The 14,499-nt window shown below is 41.3% G+C and overlaps 3 protein-coding genes across 3 annotated transcripts; 2 read left to right on the forward strand and 1 right to left on the reverse strand.

Moving 5' to 3' along the window:
- Positions 1-240: 240 nt before the first annotated feature.
- MELLADRAFT_95854 (uncharacterized protein) lies at positions 241-1,502 on the forward strand (the record flags this gene model as incomplete). The annotated part of the gene is made up of 5 exons (XM_007407068.1): positions 241-367; positions 453-611; positions 674-1,110; positions 1,216-1,292; positions 1,355-1,502. The coding sequence occupies 5 exons, from the start codon at positions 241-243 to the stop codon at positions 1,500-1,502; spliced, it is 948 nt and encodes a 315-aa protein (XP_007407130.1).
- A 1,309-nt stretch (positions 1,503-2,811) lies between these two features.
- MELLADRAFT_95855 (uncharacterized protein) lies at positions 2,812-3,805 on the forward strand (the record flags this gene model as incomplete). The annotated part of the gene is made up of 5 exons (XM_007407069.1): positions 2,812-2,851; positions 2,933-2,966; positions 3,036-3,357; positions 3,437-3,530; positions 3,597-3,805. 5 exons carry the CDS (start codon positions 2,812-2,814, stop codon positions 3,803-3,805), a joined length of 699 nt encoding a protein of 232 aa, XP_007407131.1.
- A 2,246-nt stretch (positions 3,806-6,051) lies between these two features.
- Positions 6,052-7,231, reverse strand: MELLADRAFT_104079 (uncharacterized protein; the record flags this gene model as incomplete). The annotated part of the gene is given in 4 exon segments (XM_007407275.1): positions 6,052-6,341; positions 6,418-6,992; positions 7,064-7,139; positions 7,159-7,231. The coding sequence occupies 4 exon segments, from the start codon at positions 7,229-7,231 to the stop codon at positions 6,052-6,054; spliced, it is 1,014 nt and encodes a 337-aa protein (XP_007407337.1).
- Positions 7,232-14,499: the final 7,268 nt, after the last annotated feature.

Consider the following 14,499-nt stretch of genomic DNA (forward strand, 5'->3'; position numbering starts at 1 on the left):
TCAATACCATCATCATCATCAAGACCTGTAAAGAAACCAAAAAAATCAGCATCATCTTCTCTATCAAAAGAACAAATATTACCAAGATCGACAATGACCCCACCACCACCAACAACTTTAAATCAATCATCAAATTTGATAACAGGATCAGGAAAAAAGAGAAAATCCACAACTACAAATTCAATATTAGGAACCCCATCATCAAATCAACAATCTAAAATCAATTCAAATTCAAATTTAATGGAAATTGATGAAGACTCAATCGAGAATGAAGAAGACTTTCCAATGATTAGATGTGGTTGGAGGAATTGTAGACAAGCTTTTTGGATTTTAGAAGATTTATTAGAACATCTAGTCGGTGAAAAAGGTTAATAGATTTTTACATCTTTGATCATTGAAAAAACATCTTTTCCACACAGATATTGATCGAGTTTTTGAATTTTTTTACGTAGGTCATGTACCTGTTGACCCGAACGCACCCAGAGGTCAAAAATGTCCTTGTGAATGGACTGGTTGTCCAAAGGCTGGTAAACCACAAGGCAGTAGAATGGCTTTACTTGTTCATCTTCGATCTCATACGGGTGAAAAACCATTTTGTTGTCATAAACCTGGTCAGTCTAAAATCACTCAGTTTTTCTATACGAATTGTGATTAACGAAGTCTTTTAATTTAGAATGCGACAAAACGTTTTCTAGAACTGATGCGTTAGCTAAACACGTTCGAGTATCCCATGGTGAACCCTTACCTCCTGGACGTAAAACTTCTGCACCTGGAAATGCGATGAAAAAAATAAAAGGAGAAGATTCAGAAGGAGAAGAAGTTGATAATTATGATGAAACTGGAATAGAAGGTAATGGAGAAATCATTGGAAAATCAATAGGAGAAGGTGAAGAAGAAAAAGAAGATTTATTAAAAATCATGAAAATGGATTCTAAATTAGAGAACGAAGAAATAGATGAAGAAGGTAGAACATCAGAAGAAAGAAAAGTTCTAGAAGATCTTAAAATTAAATATCCTCCGACTGATCCAGCTTTTTTAGAATTATTAATTTTAAGAGCTAAATTTAAGTTTTTGTTGGGTGAAAAAGAGATTTTGGAAGTGGAATTGAAGGTTAGTGATTTCTATTGAAACGAAACCTTTTCACCATTCATTGCCTATATTTTGATTTCACGAAACTGACAGTTTGTTGCGAACTCACTTGTCAAATTTATATAGGCTCTTGAGCATAAAGAAGGATCTATCAAAAGACAAAAAGATTTCTATTTAGATTCAATTATGAAACATGAACTAGGGTGAGCTTCAGAACTAAACCATATAACCATGGACATAAATTGACTTGGGGGTCATTCTTCAGACCCGAATCATCCGAAATGTGGATATCAAACATAGACGACCTTAAACATGATTCAGGAATCGAGAAAGGATCAATTGGTTCAAATAATCAATCTTCAAGTAGTGGGATTCATGCAAAAAAACGAATCAAAACTGAACCTATTAATTGAAGGGTTTATTTGAATTTCATCTGAATTTCTTTGGAGGTTTTTTCTTTGAAAAAAAATCTCTTCTATTATTTTATTGTTTCATAATTAATATTCAAGATCAAAGGGGGATAGAAATTTGATTTTAATCGTTATTCATGGGATTGGAAGATAACATTTGTAAAGAGTATTTTTTGGCTCGTGTAGACTTGGAGTGAAATTTTATAGAGAATTGTGCACATAAAAACGGATTGAGCGGTCTACTGAATGAACGTCTCGTCATCTGGCTCAATTGTTCGAAGGCACTTCTAAATTCTATCCGTCTGAAGCAGCAAATGAGATCCGATTGGCCTTTGCCCAAAACGTCGTTCTCCTGATGTTGTGTGGACAGTCTCCACGTGTTTTAATGTGGAAAATAAAGCATCAATGTTCAAGGCTTCACGGTATTGGAATAATGTTACATATATGCAATGCTATGTACAAGGAATGGAATCTTGAATAAATCAGTGTCTCGGACCAGCAGCCAAGCTTTTGATTGCATGTAATTTTTATAATTGGATATGTTGGACAAGAGGTCAGATGTGAGTATGAGAAAGGAAGAGGTTATGAAAATACATAGATCGAGCGACTGACACGATCACGAAAGCTCCATTGGCTCTGTACCAGCTCCGCAAACCCTAGCCTACAACTCCACCATCCAAACTTCGTAGTGTATACGGAAGTCCCGATTTTGCTTTTTGAAATGGAACAAGTACGGAAGAGGTTTTTATAAAACCAAACCAAATGTTTTGTTCAACTTCAGTCACATCTGGTGCAATTGAAGGTTTCATGAAGTGAATACCAGAATGTACGGCAGGATATTATATCAATCGATAAAAGAATGAGAGAGTTCGGTTAGAAGTGCGGAATGCTGAAGGCGTTTAACTTTCGAACTTTTTACCAGCTCTGCAATTCAGTCTCTGCCACCTCGGGACTCGGATCGTTTGGAATGAGTGAAGATTGGAAAAGCTTTTCATAGAAACCAAATCAAATGAGTCACCCAACTGGCAGAAACTATATCGATCGGGATATTGATGACCATCCTGCGGCTTACCAATCCGACCATATTTCCAATGCGAAATGGACACGTTGAATTATCTGAAATCACGCTGAGCTGAAATGAGTAGAGAGGCACGCTCATCGGGTATTAAAGGTCATCCTCTGGGTGCATTCTTTGTTCCTCATTCTAATCATCTCACCCGCTTGTTCAAACCTGTTCATATCTTCACTCGTAATATTCAAAACACACAAACTTCAATTACTTTTTCTGATAAACCGAATCAATATCTTCATCATGCAATTCACGCTTAGCTTTTTCGTTGCTGCTCTCGCTGGTAAGTCCTGTGTTTTTTAGAATGCTATCACATCCTTAGCTTTGTTTTGATAGTTGTTTTCTTTATTTTTCTCTCGCTTAGCATTTGCCGCTGCTTCGCCCATCGAGCAAAACACGTCAGTACAGTGTTTCCTCTTATGATTTTCTCAAATCAATTGGCTAATGGTTTTCTTTAAATCGAACAGTAAAGTGAAAAGTGCTGTAGAGGAAAAGTGCTTCGCAGGTTGTGGCTCTTCTCAAGGATTAGCCCCAGTCGGTCAAGCTACCTGGGGAGGTGGCTACGTATTTGGAAAGCAACAGTATACCAGCTTTACACAAGTCACCCAAAGCTTTCAAAGCTTTGGTACAATTTGTGCTAACACATTCTCTCAATGGGGATCAGGTGGAATTCAATTCCAACAAATATCCTATGAGATTCATACCATGGTTATTCAATTTCAAGCTATGGTCACTCAATTTTCCAATGCTGGTGGCTGTAATGTCTGCCAAACATCAAATGCCGACCAAGTCAGTTTGAACTCTTTCTTTTTGCATGTAGTTTGCACTTAAACTGAGCAATATTCACCCGTGTCATTTCTTTAAACAGTTCACATCAGCCATCACACCAGTCTTCCAACAATTCCAAACCATGATCACAATCATCACCCAGAGCTACAGTAGCTATATCCCCCAATGTCAACGTCAGTGATTAACCCCATCCTGCTACTCTTACTTGGTACTGATGTAGTTTGTTTCCTCTCCATCAGCGGACTTCAACATCCTCTACTCCTGTCTCCGGATTGTTACAGGAATTCTTGTGTCTCTGCACATCGATGTTTCTAGCTTGTTAGCCAGCATTGGTATTGATCTCAACCTGTTTTCAGCTGTTGGTATCAACATTCATGTTCTTTTGAGTCTAGATGTCACAGCTCTCTTCAGTGCTCATGGTCTTGTTGGTGCTGGTGGTTTACTCTAAGACATACATACACTTTCCCATCACTGTGTTTTTCATTCATTGTCTCCACTTCACTGCAATATGTCTTGTCTTTCTCTTATAAACTGATATCTTGTATGTGCCATGTCACTAGGGGCACCTTCATGTTATATATGTTCCTAGAACACGGACACTTCAATTTGCCAATACTAGCATACATCATTATCACCATTCTTCTAGTCTGTGCGGAATACAGGCTGTGTGGTATTCATCAACAAATTACCTGAGATTTTTAGTTTACTTTGTCTTTTGACTTGACAGATCCAAGTCTTCATCCCATCAGTCTTCTGTTGAACACCAAGAGAAAAACAATGTCACCCAATTGTATAAAGCAAACTCAAACTGCTTGGATCAGATTAGTAACTCTCTATCTTCAAGTATGATAATGTCCAATAGTCAGAGAAATTGGCTTCTTGTGAAGGTTCACGTTATCTTTATTATCTTTGGTCAATGACTTTTTCAGTTGCCATAAATTCTTACCATTTAGAGAAGTAGCCTTTTGAGTTTCACAGTTACAGTCCAACCTCTGAAATCCATAACACTTGGTAGCTTTGGTACTGGATAGCAGAGGTTGCCATATTTCAACCAAGAAAACTCAGAATACACTCACACCGCGGGAATTAAATAGTTCAAACCCGGATTGAACCGAGTTTCGGTGTCCGGGTTCAAAATTTCCTCGAATCGTGAAATTCGTTCACAACTCGTTTGCAATAGGTTTGCCGGTTTCCCTTGAGCGGTACTCTGTTGGCCCCGCGTGTGTATGTACAGCTTCATCATACAACAACAACCCTGATTCCAACCATTCAATCATCTTTCCTTTGTCATGCATCCTCAGTCTTGAATCTTATTCTTGATTCTCTGTACAATTGGTGAATCCTTGGTGACTGATGCTGAAGGGCGTTGTTGTTGTACAGGCCGAGCAGAGTACCGCTCGAGGGAATTCGGCAAACGTATTGCAAACGAGTCGTGAATGAATTTCACAATTCGAGGAAATTTCAAACCCGGACACCAAAACTCGGTTCAATCCGGGTTTGAACTATTTAATTCCCGCGGTGTCAGAGTAACTATTTTGAGTGACTCTCTACATATGTGGTTCAACTTCCATATTGATTTGCATTTGACAACAAACTAATCAACTGTAAAAGATCTCAGATTGATAAGCTTATTTTAGTACACCACAAGGACACTTGGATACATTCAGGATGTCCTCTTTTTTGCAGAGGGAAAGACATCCTGACACAGTCTCCTGCAAGGCGTCCACCAGGTATCCCCCTCAGACACCATCACAGAGCATTCCAAGATGTGCTTGGACTGAGGACACTGCCATGGCATCCAGAGGATAAAGTAAGGACGTCCCAGCTCGGGGTCATCTCAATGAGATCCCGACTTGGGACGCCAGCCCAATTTCTCAATGTAGGACGGTTGGGACATCCTCCTGCAAAAAGGTGTCTTTATGGTGTATGCAATGTGCTCACAGTCTATGTCCCCTGTCAGCACACAAATTGCACTCCAGAGAGATACGGCCTACAATGTAGTGTGGAAGTGTTGGTGTGTTAAAAGTATTTCAAATAATATGTAATGTTTGATAGTTCTTATTGGTATTGTTTATATGGTTACTGTCGTGTTCTGCACATCCTGCGTGATGATTATTGTGTTTTCTATTCTATTATTTGATTTACTCTCAATGTGTGTTCTTAACTCTCTCATCAAGTTTATCTGGACTTGGGGACCCTCATACCCCAACAAAATCTCTAGCCCCTCAACCAAAGAAGTGCACAACCCAATTCCAAGTCCAACCTTAGCAAGCCAAAAACCCTCAAAGGAGTAATGCCAAAGGTAAAGAAGTTTCATGGGCAACACTTACTGTAAGTGTAAAAATCTCATTTCAATCTATTATTTTTGTATTTTATTTCTCATTAGTACTTTGTTCCAATTATCACGTTATTTACAGACTTAAGAGCACCTTAACAAACTCCTTACACTCTTTCAGAGAACATTATCTGTGTAGAACTTCATAAAGGTACTGGTGTTTTCTTAATAATATCTATGATATGTTGTTTCGACAATATTCTCATTTTAACTAAAAAGTCTTTATGAAGTTGCGTTTTTGGAATTCAAATATCATAACATAAAATATTGCTGCAATGAGGGTTGAATATAAATACACGAAAATAACATCATATTCAAACAGATATGTGCAAGAGAAAGATATCAAAGTCATAGGTGCATCACAATTTGACAGGCATTAACATGTAAATCATTGACCACTTTTTAAGTGGAGGTACATCGCGGTGAGCTCTCATTCCAACCAAATATTGATTGCGAAAAGGAAAAGCTGCAAGAAGACCAAAAGTCCACACCCAGAGTCGTCCACCTCCCAATATTTTGGGGATAAGTGGTATCACAAAAGGCTCGACCAAGATAGCTAAAGGTTGGAGCATGAAAAAAATAATTGATCCGGGAAACCAAGTTGAAAGGTCTAGGTTAGGATCCAGGACCTGAGCAGTTCGAAGTGCTCCTATAAATCCAAGAGAAAAGAAACTTTTAAGTAAATTCCAAGAGTTTGTAGGTAAAGTGTTGATGATCAGACTTACCGTATTCATGGAGTATTGCCGAAGAAGCAAACACACCAATCATTCCGGCTAATCTCACAATTCGATGACTTGCTCCGAATCTCCTCACTAGCCAGGCAATGGGCAATCCACCGCTGATTAAAAATATCCTTTGTAATAATGTATGCCAACCTTTCGCCCAAAAGTGAGCGATTGAATTAGATTTATGCGGCGAATCGAAGGCCGATGGAAAGTATCTCGGATCACAAAGCTCTAGTATATCTTGAGGACAATTCAATACTATCGCTATCTTGTGAGCACATGTAGCCAAAAGGGTGAGAGAGTTAAACATGTTATCTGCTGAGCATGCTACCCATATACCAAAGCAAGCGGTGTAAAGAGTCTCTGACAAGAGGTTTAAGCCAGGAAAATTTGGAACCCCCAATGACAGGAGAGCTGATTTCGGGGTACCAAGGATGGCGTCGCGAGTCAGGATGAGAACACTAAGGGCGACAGTAAGACAAGTGTTGACTCGAAACATCCTCCAAAGCAACTCAAAAGTGCTTTGGTTGTTCGCAGCAATGGCAGGACCGTACGTAAACTGAAGGCCTCGGAACCTGTGTGTGTGCTCAAATGTTTAGGCTATCAGCGATCAAAGACATGTTATGACGTATGGTAATAAGCTTACGAAGTAACTTGTAATAATGTCCAACTCGCCAATTTAAACACGTTGCAGGGTTCAGCTTCTTGCAACTTTTTATAAGCTTCGTCACTTCCTTCAACTTTTTCTCATCGTTCCACGCCATTTACTTTCACTAGGCTCCTCGTATAATAAGATCCTTTTGCAAAACCCCATTCTAATGACTTGACAGCCATGAGCCACAAGAACTGCATTTTAACCATATCTTTCATCATATCAGAGGGTTCGACAGGTCTGGAAATGCATTGAAAGTTTAAACTAAGCATGGTAAGGAAGTTGATTGGTGTCAGACTGATCCGTATCATACGAAACAGGCCAGAATGAGCAAAAGACGGATGAAGTAAAGCGCATTGAAAAAAAAGTAAAGTAAATGCTATTGATGGCGATGACACCTTGACCTTAGCCACCGCCGAAATAATATGCGTGCCTACAATACTTCCTTGAGAGAGATTGATTGTGATATTTCTAGGGTTGAAAGTAGATGTCATGGATGAAAGCATTTCAAGATGTAGAAGGATGTTTTCACTCGAAGTAGGAAGAGTGACGAAGCGATAAGGTAAAAAATATTAGTGGCAGTATATATAGGAGAACGGTGAGACCAGACAGGCCGCAGCTATTCCCAGAGCCAGACTCAAATGTGATCAAGATATACCCACGCGTTGAATCTTGAAGCAAACAAAAGTCACCCAAGCCGACATGAGGCAATAACATGCGTCCAAACTGATCAGCTCTCTTACAATATTGCTGGAGCATCCTCAACATGATGCTGATCGACCTGATGTCACCAACAAGCTCGTTTGTTATCCGGAGGGGGACTTGATTAAGTTAACAGCATGAGCTTGTCCGGCCGCTTCTGCAAGCGGAGATGAACCTAAGCCTAAGATGAAAGCAATGTTGCGCGAGACCAAGCAACAGCTTATTATTCTAGCCTATCCTAGATATCTATGATGTCAATCATCTGACCGGAATTGATACGCGCTTCAAAGTATCCCGGATGCCTATCTCATAACGATGTTGCTTGCGCACAGGTACATAATTATATCACCGATTATCAAGGTGTCGATAAATACATATCCACGAGGGATCCTCTACAGAATTGCCCATCTGGCTCTAGTAACTGGTCATCATAATGGCGTCAGTGACAGTAGTCCGAAAGCGTGAAGGCAGACTGCAAAGTGTAAGTAATGTTCAGAAAATGTTGCAAAAACTTATAGTGACTTCCATGTATAGCTAAGGAAACCACTATTTACCGCCCGGAAAAAAAAACCCAAAGCCCCCTCTTTTTGGGGTATTACCCGATGGTACCCGAGAGTACCCGAACATTTCCACGCCAAACACGGCCCCGACGGGCTGCACGCGGGCTGATAATGAGGGCTGGATGGCTATCTACAGCCCATTGGGGCTTTTCACCTCCAGAGCGGGCTTAGGGTACGGGCTACTTAGCCCTCATATGAATGTTACCCCACATACCGATTGGCGATACCTCACCATCCGTTGGCACTTCATTCAACTTCATCTCATCATCATCACATCCATCACCCGATCGAACGGCCCAGGGAAACAAACGTGCATTCACTGGGATTTGCATGAAGATGATGTTGCTTACAATGGTAAGCAACCTTTCTTTCTCTTTCACTTCCTCAACTCAATACTTACCCCATCGTACCTTCTTATTGAATCACCTTATCATATCTTCTTATTGTACCTCAGCCGTCCCCAACACTCTATTTCATCTGGACTTTCCCCTTTCCAAACTGCAACAACAAACCCTCGGCGTTCAGCATCTATCTGATGAAGCGAAACCGAAAAGGACAGCCTTCAAACGATGACCGACCCAAAGCTTTGCTGAACTCAAGTCTTGCTCATTCTATGCCACAACCCACCTCAACACTACCGATGACATTACCTAACCAATCCGTTATCCACCACCACGTCTATATCCCGTCTCAAACCAATTATGTAGCTGGACCTTTGGCTCAACCCCATCTTGTCTGGACTCCTGGCTATCCATACGCACCTTCAAGCCAGTTTGTGTTTTCGAATCCCCCCGGAACAACATCTTTTCCACCCACTGTGTCACAAACACATTCTCAGCATCTAGATTTGTCAAGTCGTCAAGCTCAAGCGGTATCAAACTCAACCGATATGCTTTCACTTCCTACACACTTGACACGTGTTAACAACAATCCGAACCCTCCTTCTTCTCACTTGAATACTACTAGTACCACGAGTGATAGCAATAGTGTTGTTACAAATGAAGGGCCACCTGATTTGAATAACGGTAGCATCTTACAAGACTTTGATTTGGCTGATGACAAGCGAGACGAAGAATGGCCTCCTATTGGTAAGTCCAGTTCCGATGTCATTTGTAATTCAGCATGTATGATACTCATTCATTTGATCCGATTACTCATCAACTCAAAAAAGGAGTAGCTCCAGTACGATTAATGCAATCACCAAGAATCGGCAAGCAATTCTTTGCAAGGGAGTCTGGTATAATGTATCTCAACGCTGTCGCAAGGTATCAAGGATACGTTTTATCAATCAAGAGTCACAAGCTCGACCCACATGGAGAGACCGCACGAATCTATCTAGAGTGCTCCCGCGCAGCAAAACCCAAAAAGAAAACCAAATCAACAGACGATGAGGATAATCACAAGAACGCTGATGATCATAAGGAGAAGCGGGCATCATCTTCAAAGAAGACCAGATGTACCTTTGAGGTCTCACTCAATTATCACGCATCCAAAGGACGATGGTTTGTCACCTCGGATGCCGTCAAAAACCCCCTGAAAGCCGTTCACAATCATCCTCCTTTCGAACACCTGCATGAAGAAAGTCGATATCGACAAATCAATTCGGAAAACGACAAGACGATTCAACTTCTCAGTTCAGCCGGTGTTCAACCTCGAAACATTCGGCCACTTCTGAAAGTGGACACCGGTGCCGACGTCCTTGTGCGCGACATCTACAACGCCCGGGCTCGTCACAAGAGATCGTGGCTCAATGGAAGAACACCGATTCAAGGCCTGTTGGATTTAGTGACCGAACTCAAATGGGCTTTCCGGACTGTTACTTCCGACCACGGTACCCTTCAGTCATTTTTCTTTGCCAGCCCGGAGGCCATTCAGCTCGCACGACGTTTTCCTACTGTGTTAGGCATCGACTGCACCTATAAAACTAACCACTTCAACTTACCGCTACTCCACATCGTTGGTACCACCCATGCCCACAAATCTTTCACTGCAGCTCTTTGTTTCATGCACAGCGAAACAGAAGATGCTTACGAGTGGGCTTTACAACAGCTGAAATTGATTGTGTTTGACACCGATACCACAGTCAGCCTGCCTTGAACGTTTGCCACCGACGCCGAACCCGCCCTATTTAATGCAATCAACACGATCTTTCCAGATTCTGTACATATATTATGCATCTGGCACATCAATGAGAACATAGGCAAGAATTGTAAGAAGAATTTTGGCACAAACGAAGAATGGGAAGAATTTATGAAACTTTGGAATCAGTTTACTGGGTCAACGACTCCTGAAGATTATGATCTAAACTTGAAAGCTCTCACGGTCATCGCCAAAAAAAACAATGTACTCGATTACTTGGAGCGCACTTGGCTTCATCGAACTAACAAGTTCGTATCTCTTTTTACATCGTCAACACCCCACTTCGGCAATTCCTCTACGTCCCGGGTCAAAGGTGGCCATTTTGGGTTGAAAGACTTTCTAGAAGGTCCAAACAACGATTTTTTAAGTTGTTTTAATGCTTTCAAGCGACATGGTGAACATCAGTACAATGAAATAATGGTATCTTTTGGAATTGAGAAGGGCAAGACGCTTCAAGACATACCAACTTTCCTTAAGGACCTTCACGGTGTGATATCACACTTTGCTATCAAGCACATAGCAAAACAGTACGATTTGATCCCTCAGTCTCAACAGAAACCAGACCGACCTTGCACTAACACTTTCCGAACGGCGTGGGGTATACCATGTAGTCACGATATCGCTGCTGAACGCGAAGTATCCGAAACGCTATCCCTGACCCTAGTGCATGATCAATGGCGCCTTGTGATGGACATCGCACCCCAATCTCAACAAGCCCTTCAAGATGCCGCACGTTCGAAATTCCAAGCCTTATTGACTCTACCAGAACATTCCCTCCGGAAGCTTTATGAGGAAGTCGATCTAATGAAAACAGGTAGGTACTCATTAGTTCCTAAATTACCACCTGAAGTCAAGCACAACAATCGAGGTCGGCCACGCACCGGGAGTCAAAAACAACCAGCTGTCTCTAAGAATGGTCGATGGAAATCATCATATGAAGTTGAAGAAACCAAACAAAAGAAAAAAGCAAAAGCAAAACGACAACGCCTTGAAGAAGCACTCACTCGAGATGAGGCCATGCTAGATGAAGACTCTGACGATCAAGGGGTCTCTGCACACGATTCCAACCCTGAGGCGCTCCCCTCTACCTCATCGATTCCGATCAAAGCGCCTTCTGACACATCAATCCCGATAGGGACGTCTCAATCATCTATTCCAACTCCATCATCTAACCCAATCGCCACCACCAAAGTCTACAAGTGCAGCAAAAGCCGCCAACCAGGACATCGGGCCAACAAATGCCAAGTCATCCCCCATTCCCTTTCTCAAGTAGACGATCAGATCTATCTCTCATGATGGAATCCGATCTCTCTATATTGGCAAAGACTCCTATTGATTTGAACAAGGACAACAAATCACCATTTTTACTCTTTGCTGAAGAAGATGAAAGTGATGATAGTATTAGGTCCGAAACAGATCCAAGCAAAACCCTTTGTCCGTTTTGTGATGAAGAAATGCCTGCAAATCCATCACATAAACTTCTTGCTTTGAAGGCCGAACTGCTTGCTATACCCAACATAAAGAAGGGGATGAGCAGCCCCAGATCAAGGTCCCGTCTGGTAAGTGAAAACCCTCTGTAACATTATTACACATGTTTTGACATTGTCTTCGGTTTTCGTTTTATTAGTTCCCTCAAACGGCATCTTTTTGCGGACTTCATGAGGCAGAGCGCCAGGTAATTCCTCACGGGATCAGCCAAGGGTGGCCGACCACCATCAACTTCCAAGGTCTTGCAAGGTTAGACCCGAATTGGAACTCGTCTACTCTTAGTTTCTAACGCGACTTGCTGAAATTGTTTTGTGTTGTACCACAGCCGCATAGAATCACATGTTGATGATCTTTCAAAGATCATCAAACGTGAATCAAACTCTCCTTATTTGGACCTAGCCATACAAAAATGGAACAAGCGTGATAGAGGTCTACAAATTGAAGGTTTTGAAATCGAAATGCCAGGCTAGTAAGTATATATGAAATGTTTTATGTTCCGACCAATCTAAACATGGACGCTAATGTTTGGTTGATTTCAGTTATGGATACCACGGGTTGCAAGTAATCGTAACAAAATTGGAGCTCATGTTCTCTGAAGGAGCCGATAAGAATATCAAACTCAATGCGAAAAACTCAGCACCACTTGGCCCCGACTTGTTTATTCGACGTGTTCTGCTGCCTGAGATCAGCCTGTCTTTGATTGCTGAAGATCTCGGAATCCCTCAAAATGATCGTAAAGTCAAAGCCACTCTTGAAGCGAGTCGAGAATTTGGTGCTGCAGTGTTCCCAGTCGAGTACGAGGACGATAACATATTGATACCGAAAAAAAATGAGAACTCGGACACTCTTCAGCCAAATACTGTCAGCAAAATCGGACTGGTAAACCCAAAAGACCAGATGATTTTGAAACAACAGAACTCGGACACTCTTCAGCCAAATACTGTCAGCAAAAGCGGACTGGTAAACCCAAAAGACCAGATGATTTTGAAACAACTCCCAGTCGCCATAGTCCCTTACATCAAGTTGATCCACCACCCTCCTCCATTTGGAAATTGTGGTTTTTACGCCATAGCGGCTTTGATGAACATGTACAACACCGACGCTTACCTTGTCATTCGCCGAGCCATGAAAACCGAGCTCTCTTCCCATCCGGAGGATCACACAAAATTGATATCGACCCCTTCACAGCGCCCCCAAATGAAGACAAGAAAACAGCAAACTGACGCGGAGGAGTTGGTTCAAGAGCTTATCGGTAGGCTTGACCACAAGGGAATATCGTGCACTCAAGAGTACTGGTTGAGTTTGCCCTCATTGGGCTTTGTGATAGCGAGCGCATTCAACCGCCCCGTGCTTCTTTTCAATCCTAAACGCAGCAATTGTTATACATTCTTCCCTTATCAAACACCACCTAACAAAGAAGTCCCAATAGTACTCGCATTTGTCGATGGGATGCACTTTGTCAGTCTGGGTCTTGGTCATCATTTAGTCCCTTTTCCTGAAGTTTATGGACAGGTACGAAATGGGGCAATGCTTGATACTACTCTGGTACCTCAATGGATAAAGGAATACAACACGGAGTTGGAAAGATGGACTTCTCACCTTTGACTCTCATGTTGTTTATTTTCTTGTTTTTCTGCTTTTCCAAATTTTTTTCCTTTGTTGTTGTTGTGTTCCTTGATGCTTGTTGTTGACTGACTTCTGATGAGAAGGAAAAACGAACGTTTTGTCTCCAGATTTGCTGTAATAGATCCTCTTTTGTCTCAAGATATGCTTGTAATCAATTCCTGTATTGATTACTTCATGTTTTCGTTCCAGTCCCTTTTCATGCTATATAACATACACTTGTGACTTGAGAGAAACACACAAGAAAAAGTGGAAACTTGACTTGAAAGCGTCACGAGAGACTGCAAACAACACAATCCCCAAGTCACTTTGGATCCTCAGCCCGCTTTAAAATCAAAGCGGGCTGAAAGATAGTCACAGCCCGCGAAATACCCGGAAAGGGGGCTTCGGGTTTTTTTTTCCGGGCGGTAAATAGTGGTTTCCATAGCTAAAAGCTTCCAACACGCTCTGTGATCAGGAGCTTCAAGTATTAAGAAGTACAAGTCAAATCCGATCTTCAAAGCTTTCCATTGTATGTCACTTCCAATCACATCACCAAATGCATAGCCTAACTTGTTTCGACTTCATCTTCTTTCGTACCCCTTGCAATCTGATCTACACTCTAATCCCCGCATCACTATGTAAATGAAAAACATCTGGAAACTTCAATACAATTATATCCTTCTTTCAGTTCAAATATACCAAAAAAAGATATACAATTTCCTTTTCATTTATTTATCAGATTCTCTCACCTTTGCAAAAAAATGTAGATACGTTTTCTTCCTTGTATGATCCAACAAAACGTCCTCAAACTTTTTTTAAATACTCTTTTAAATTTCCTGGACTGATTAATTTAATTCTAAGTAACCTTTGGGTTTTTTTCACACACACACACTCCTTCAGCCAATGTTTCTTGACATGGACATTCATTTAAAAGAT

Source organism: Melampsora larici-populina (assembly GCF_000204055.1).
Source record: "Melampsora larici-populina 98AG31 unplaced genomic scaffold MELLAscaffold_8, whole genome shotgun sequence".
Lineage (NCBI taxonomy): Eukaryota > Fungi > Basidiomycota > Pucciniomycetes > Pucciniales > Melampsoraceae > Melampsora > Melampsora laricis-populina.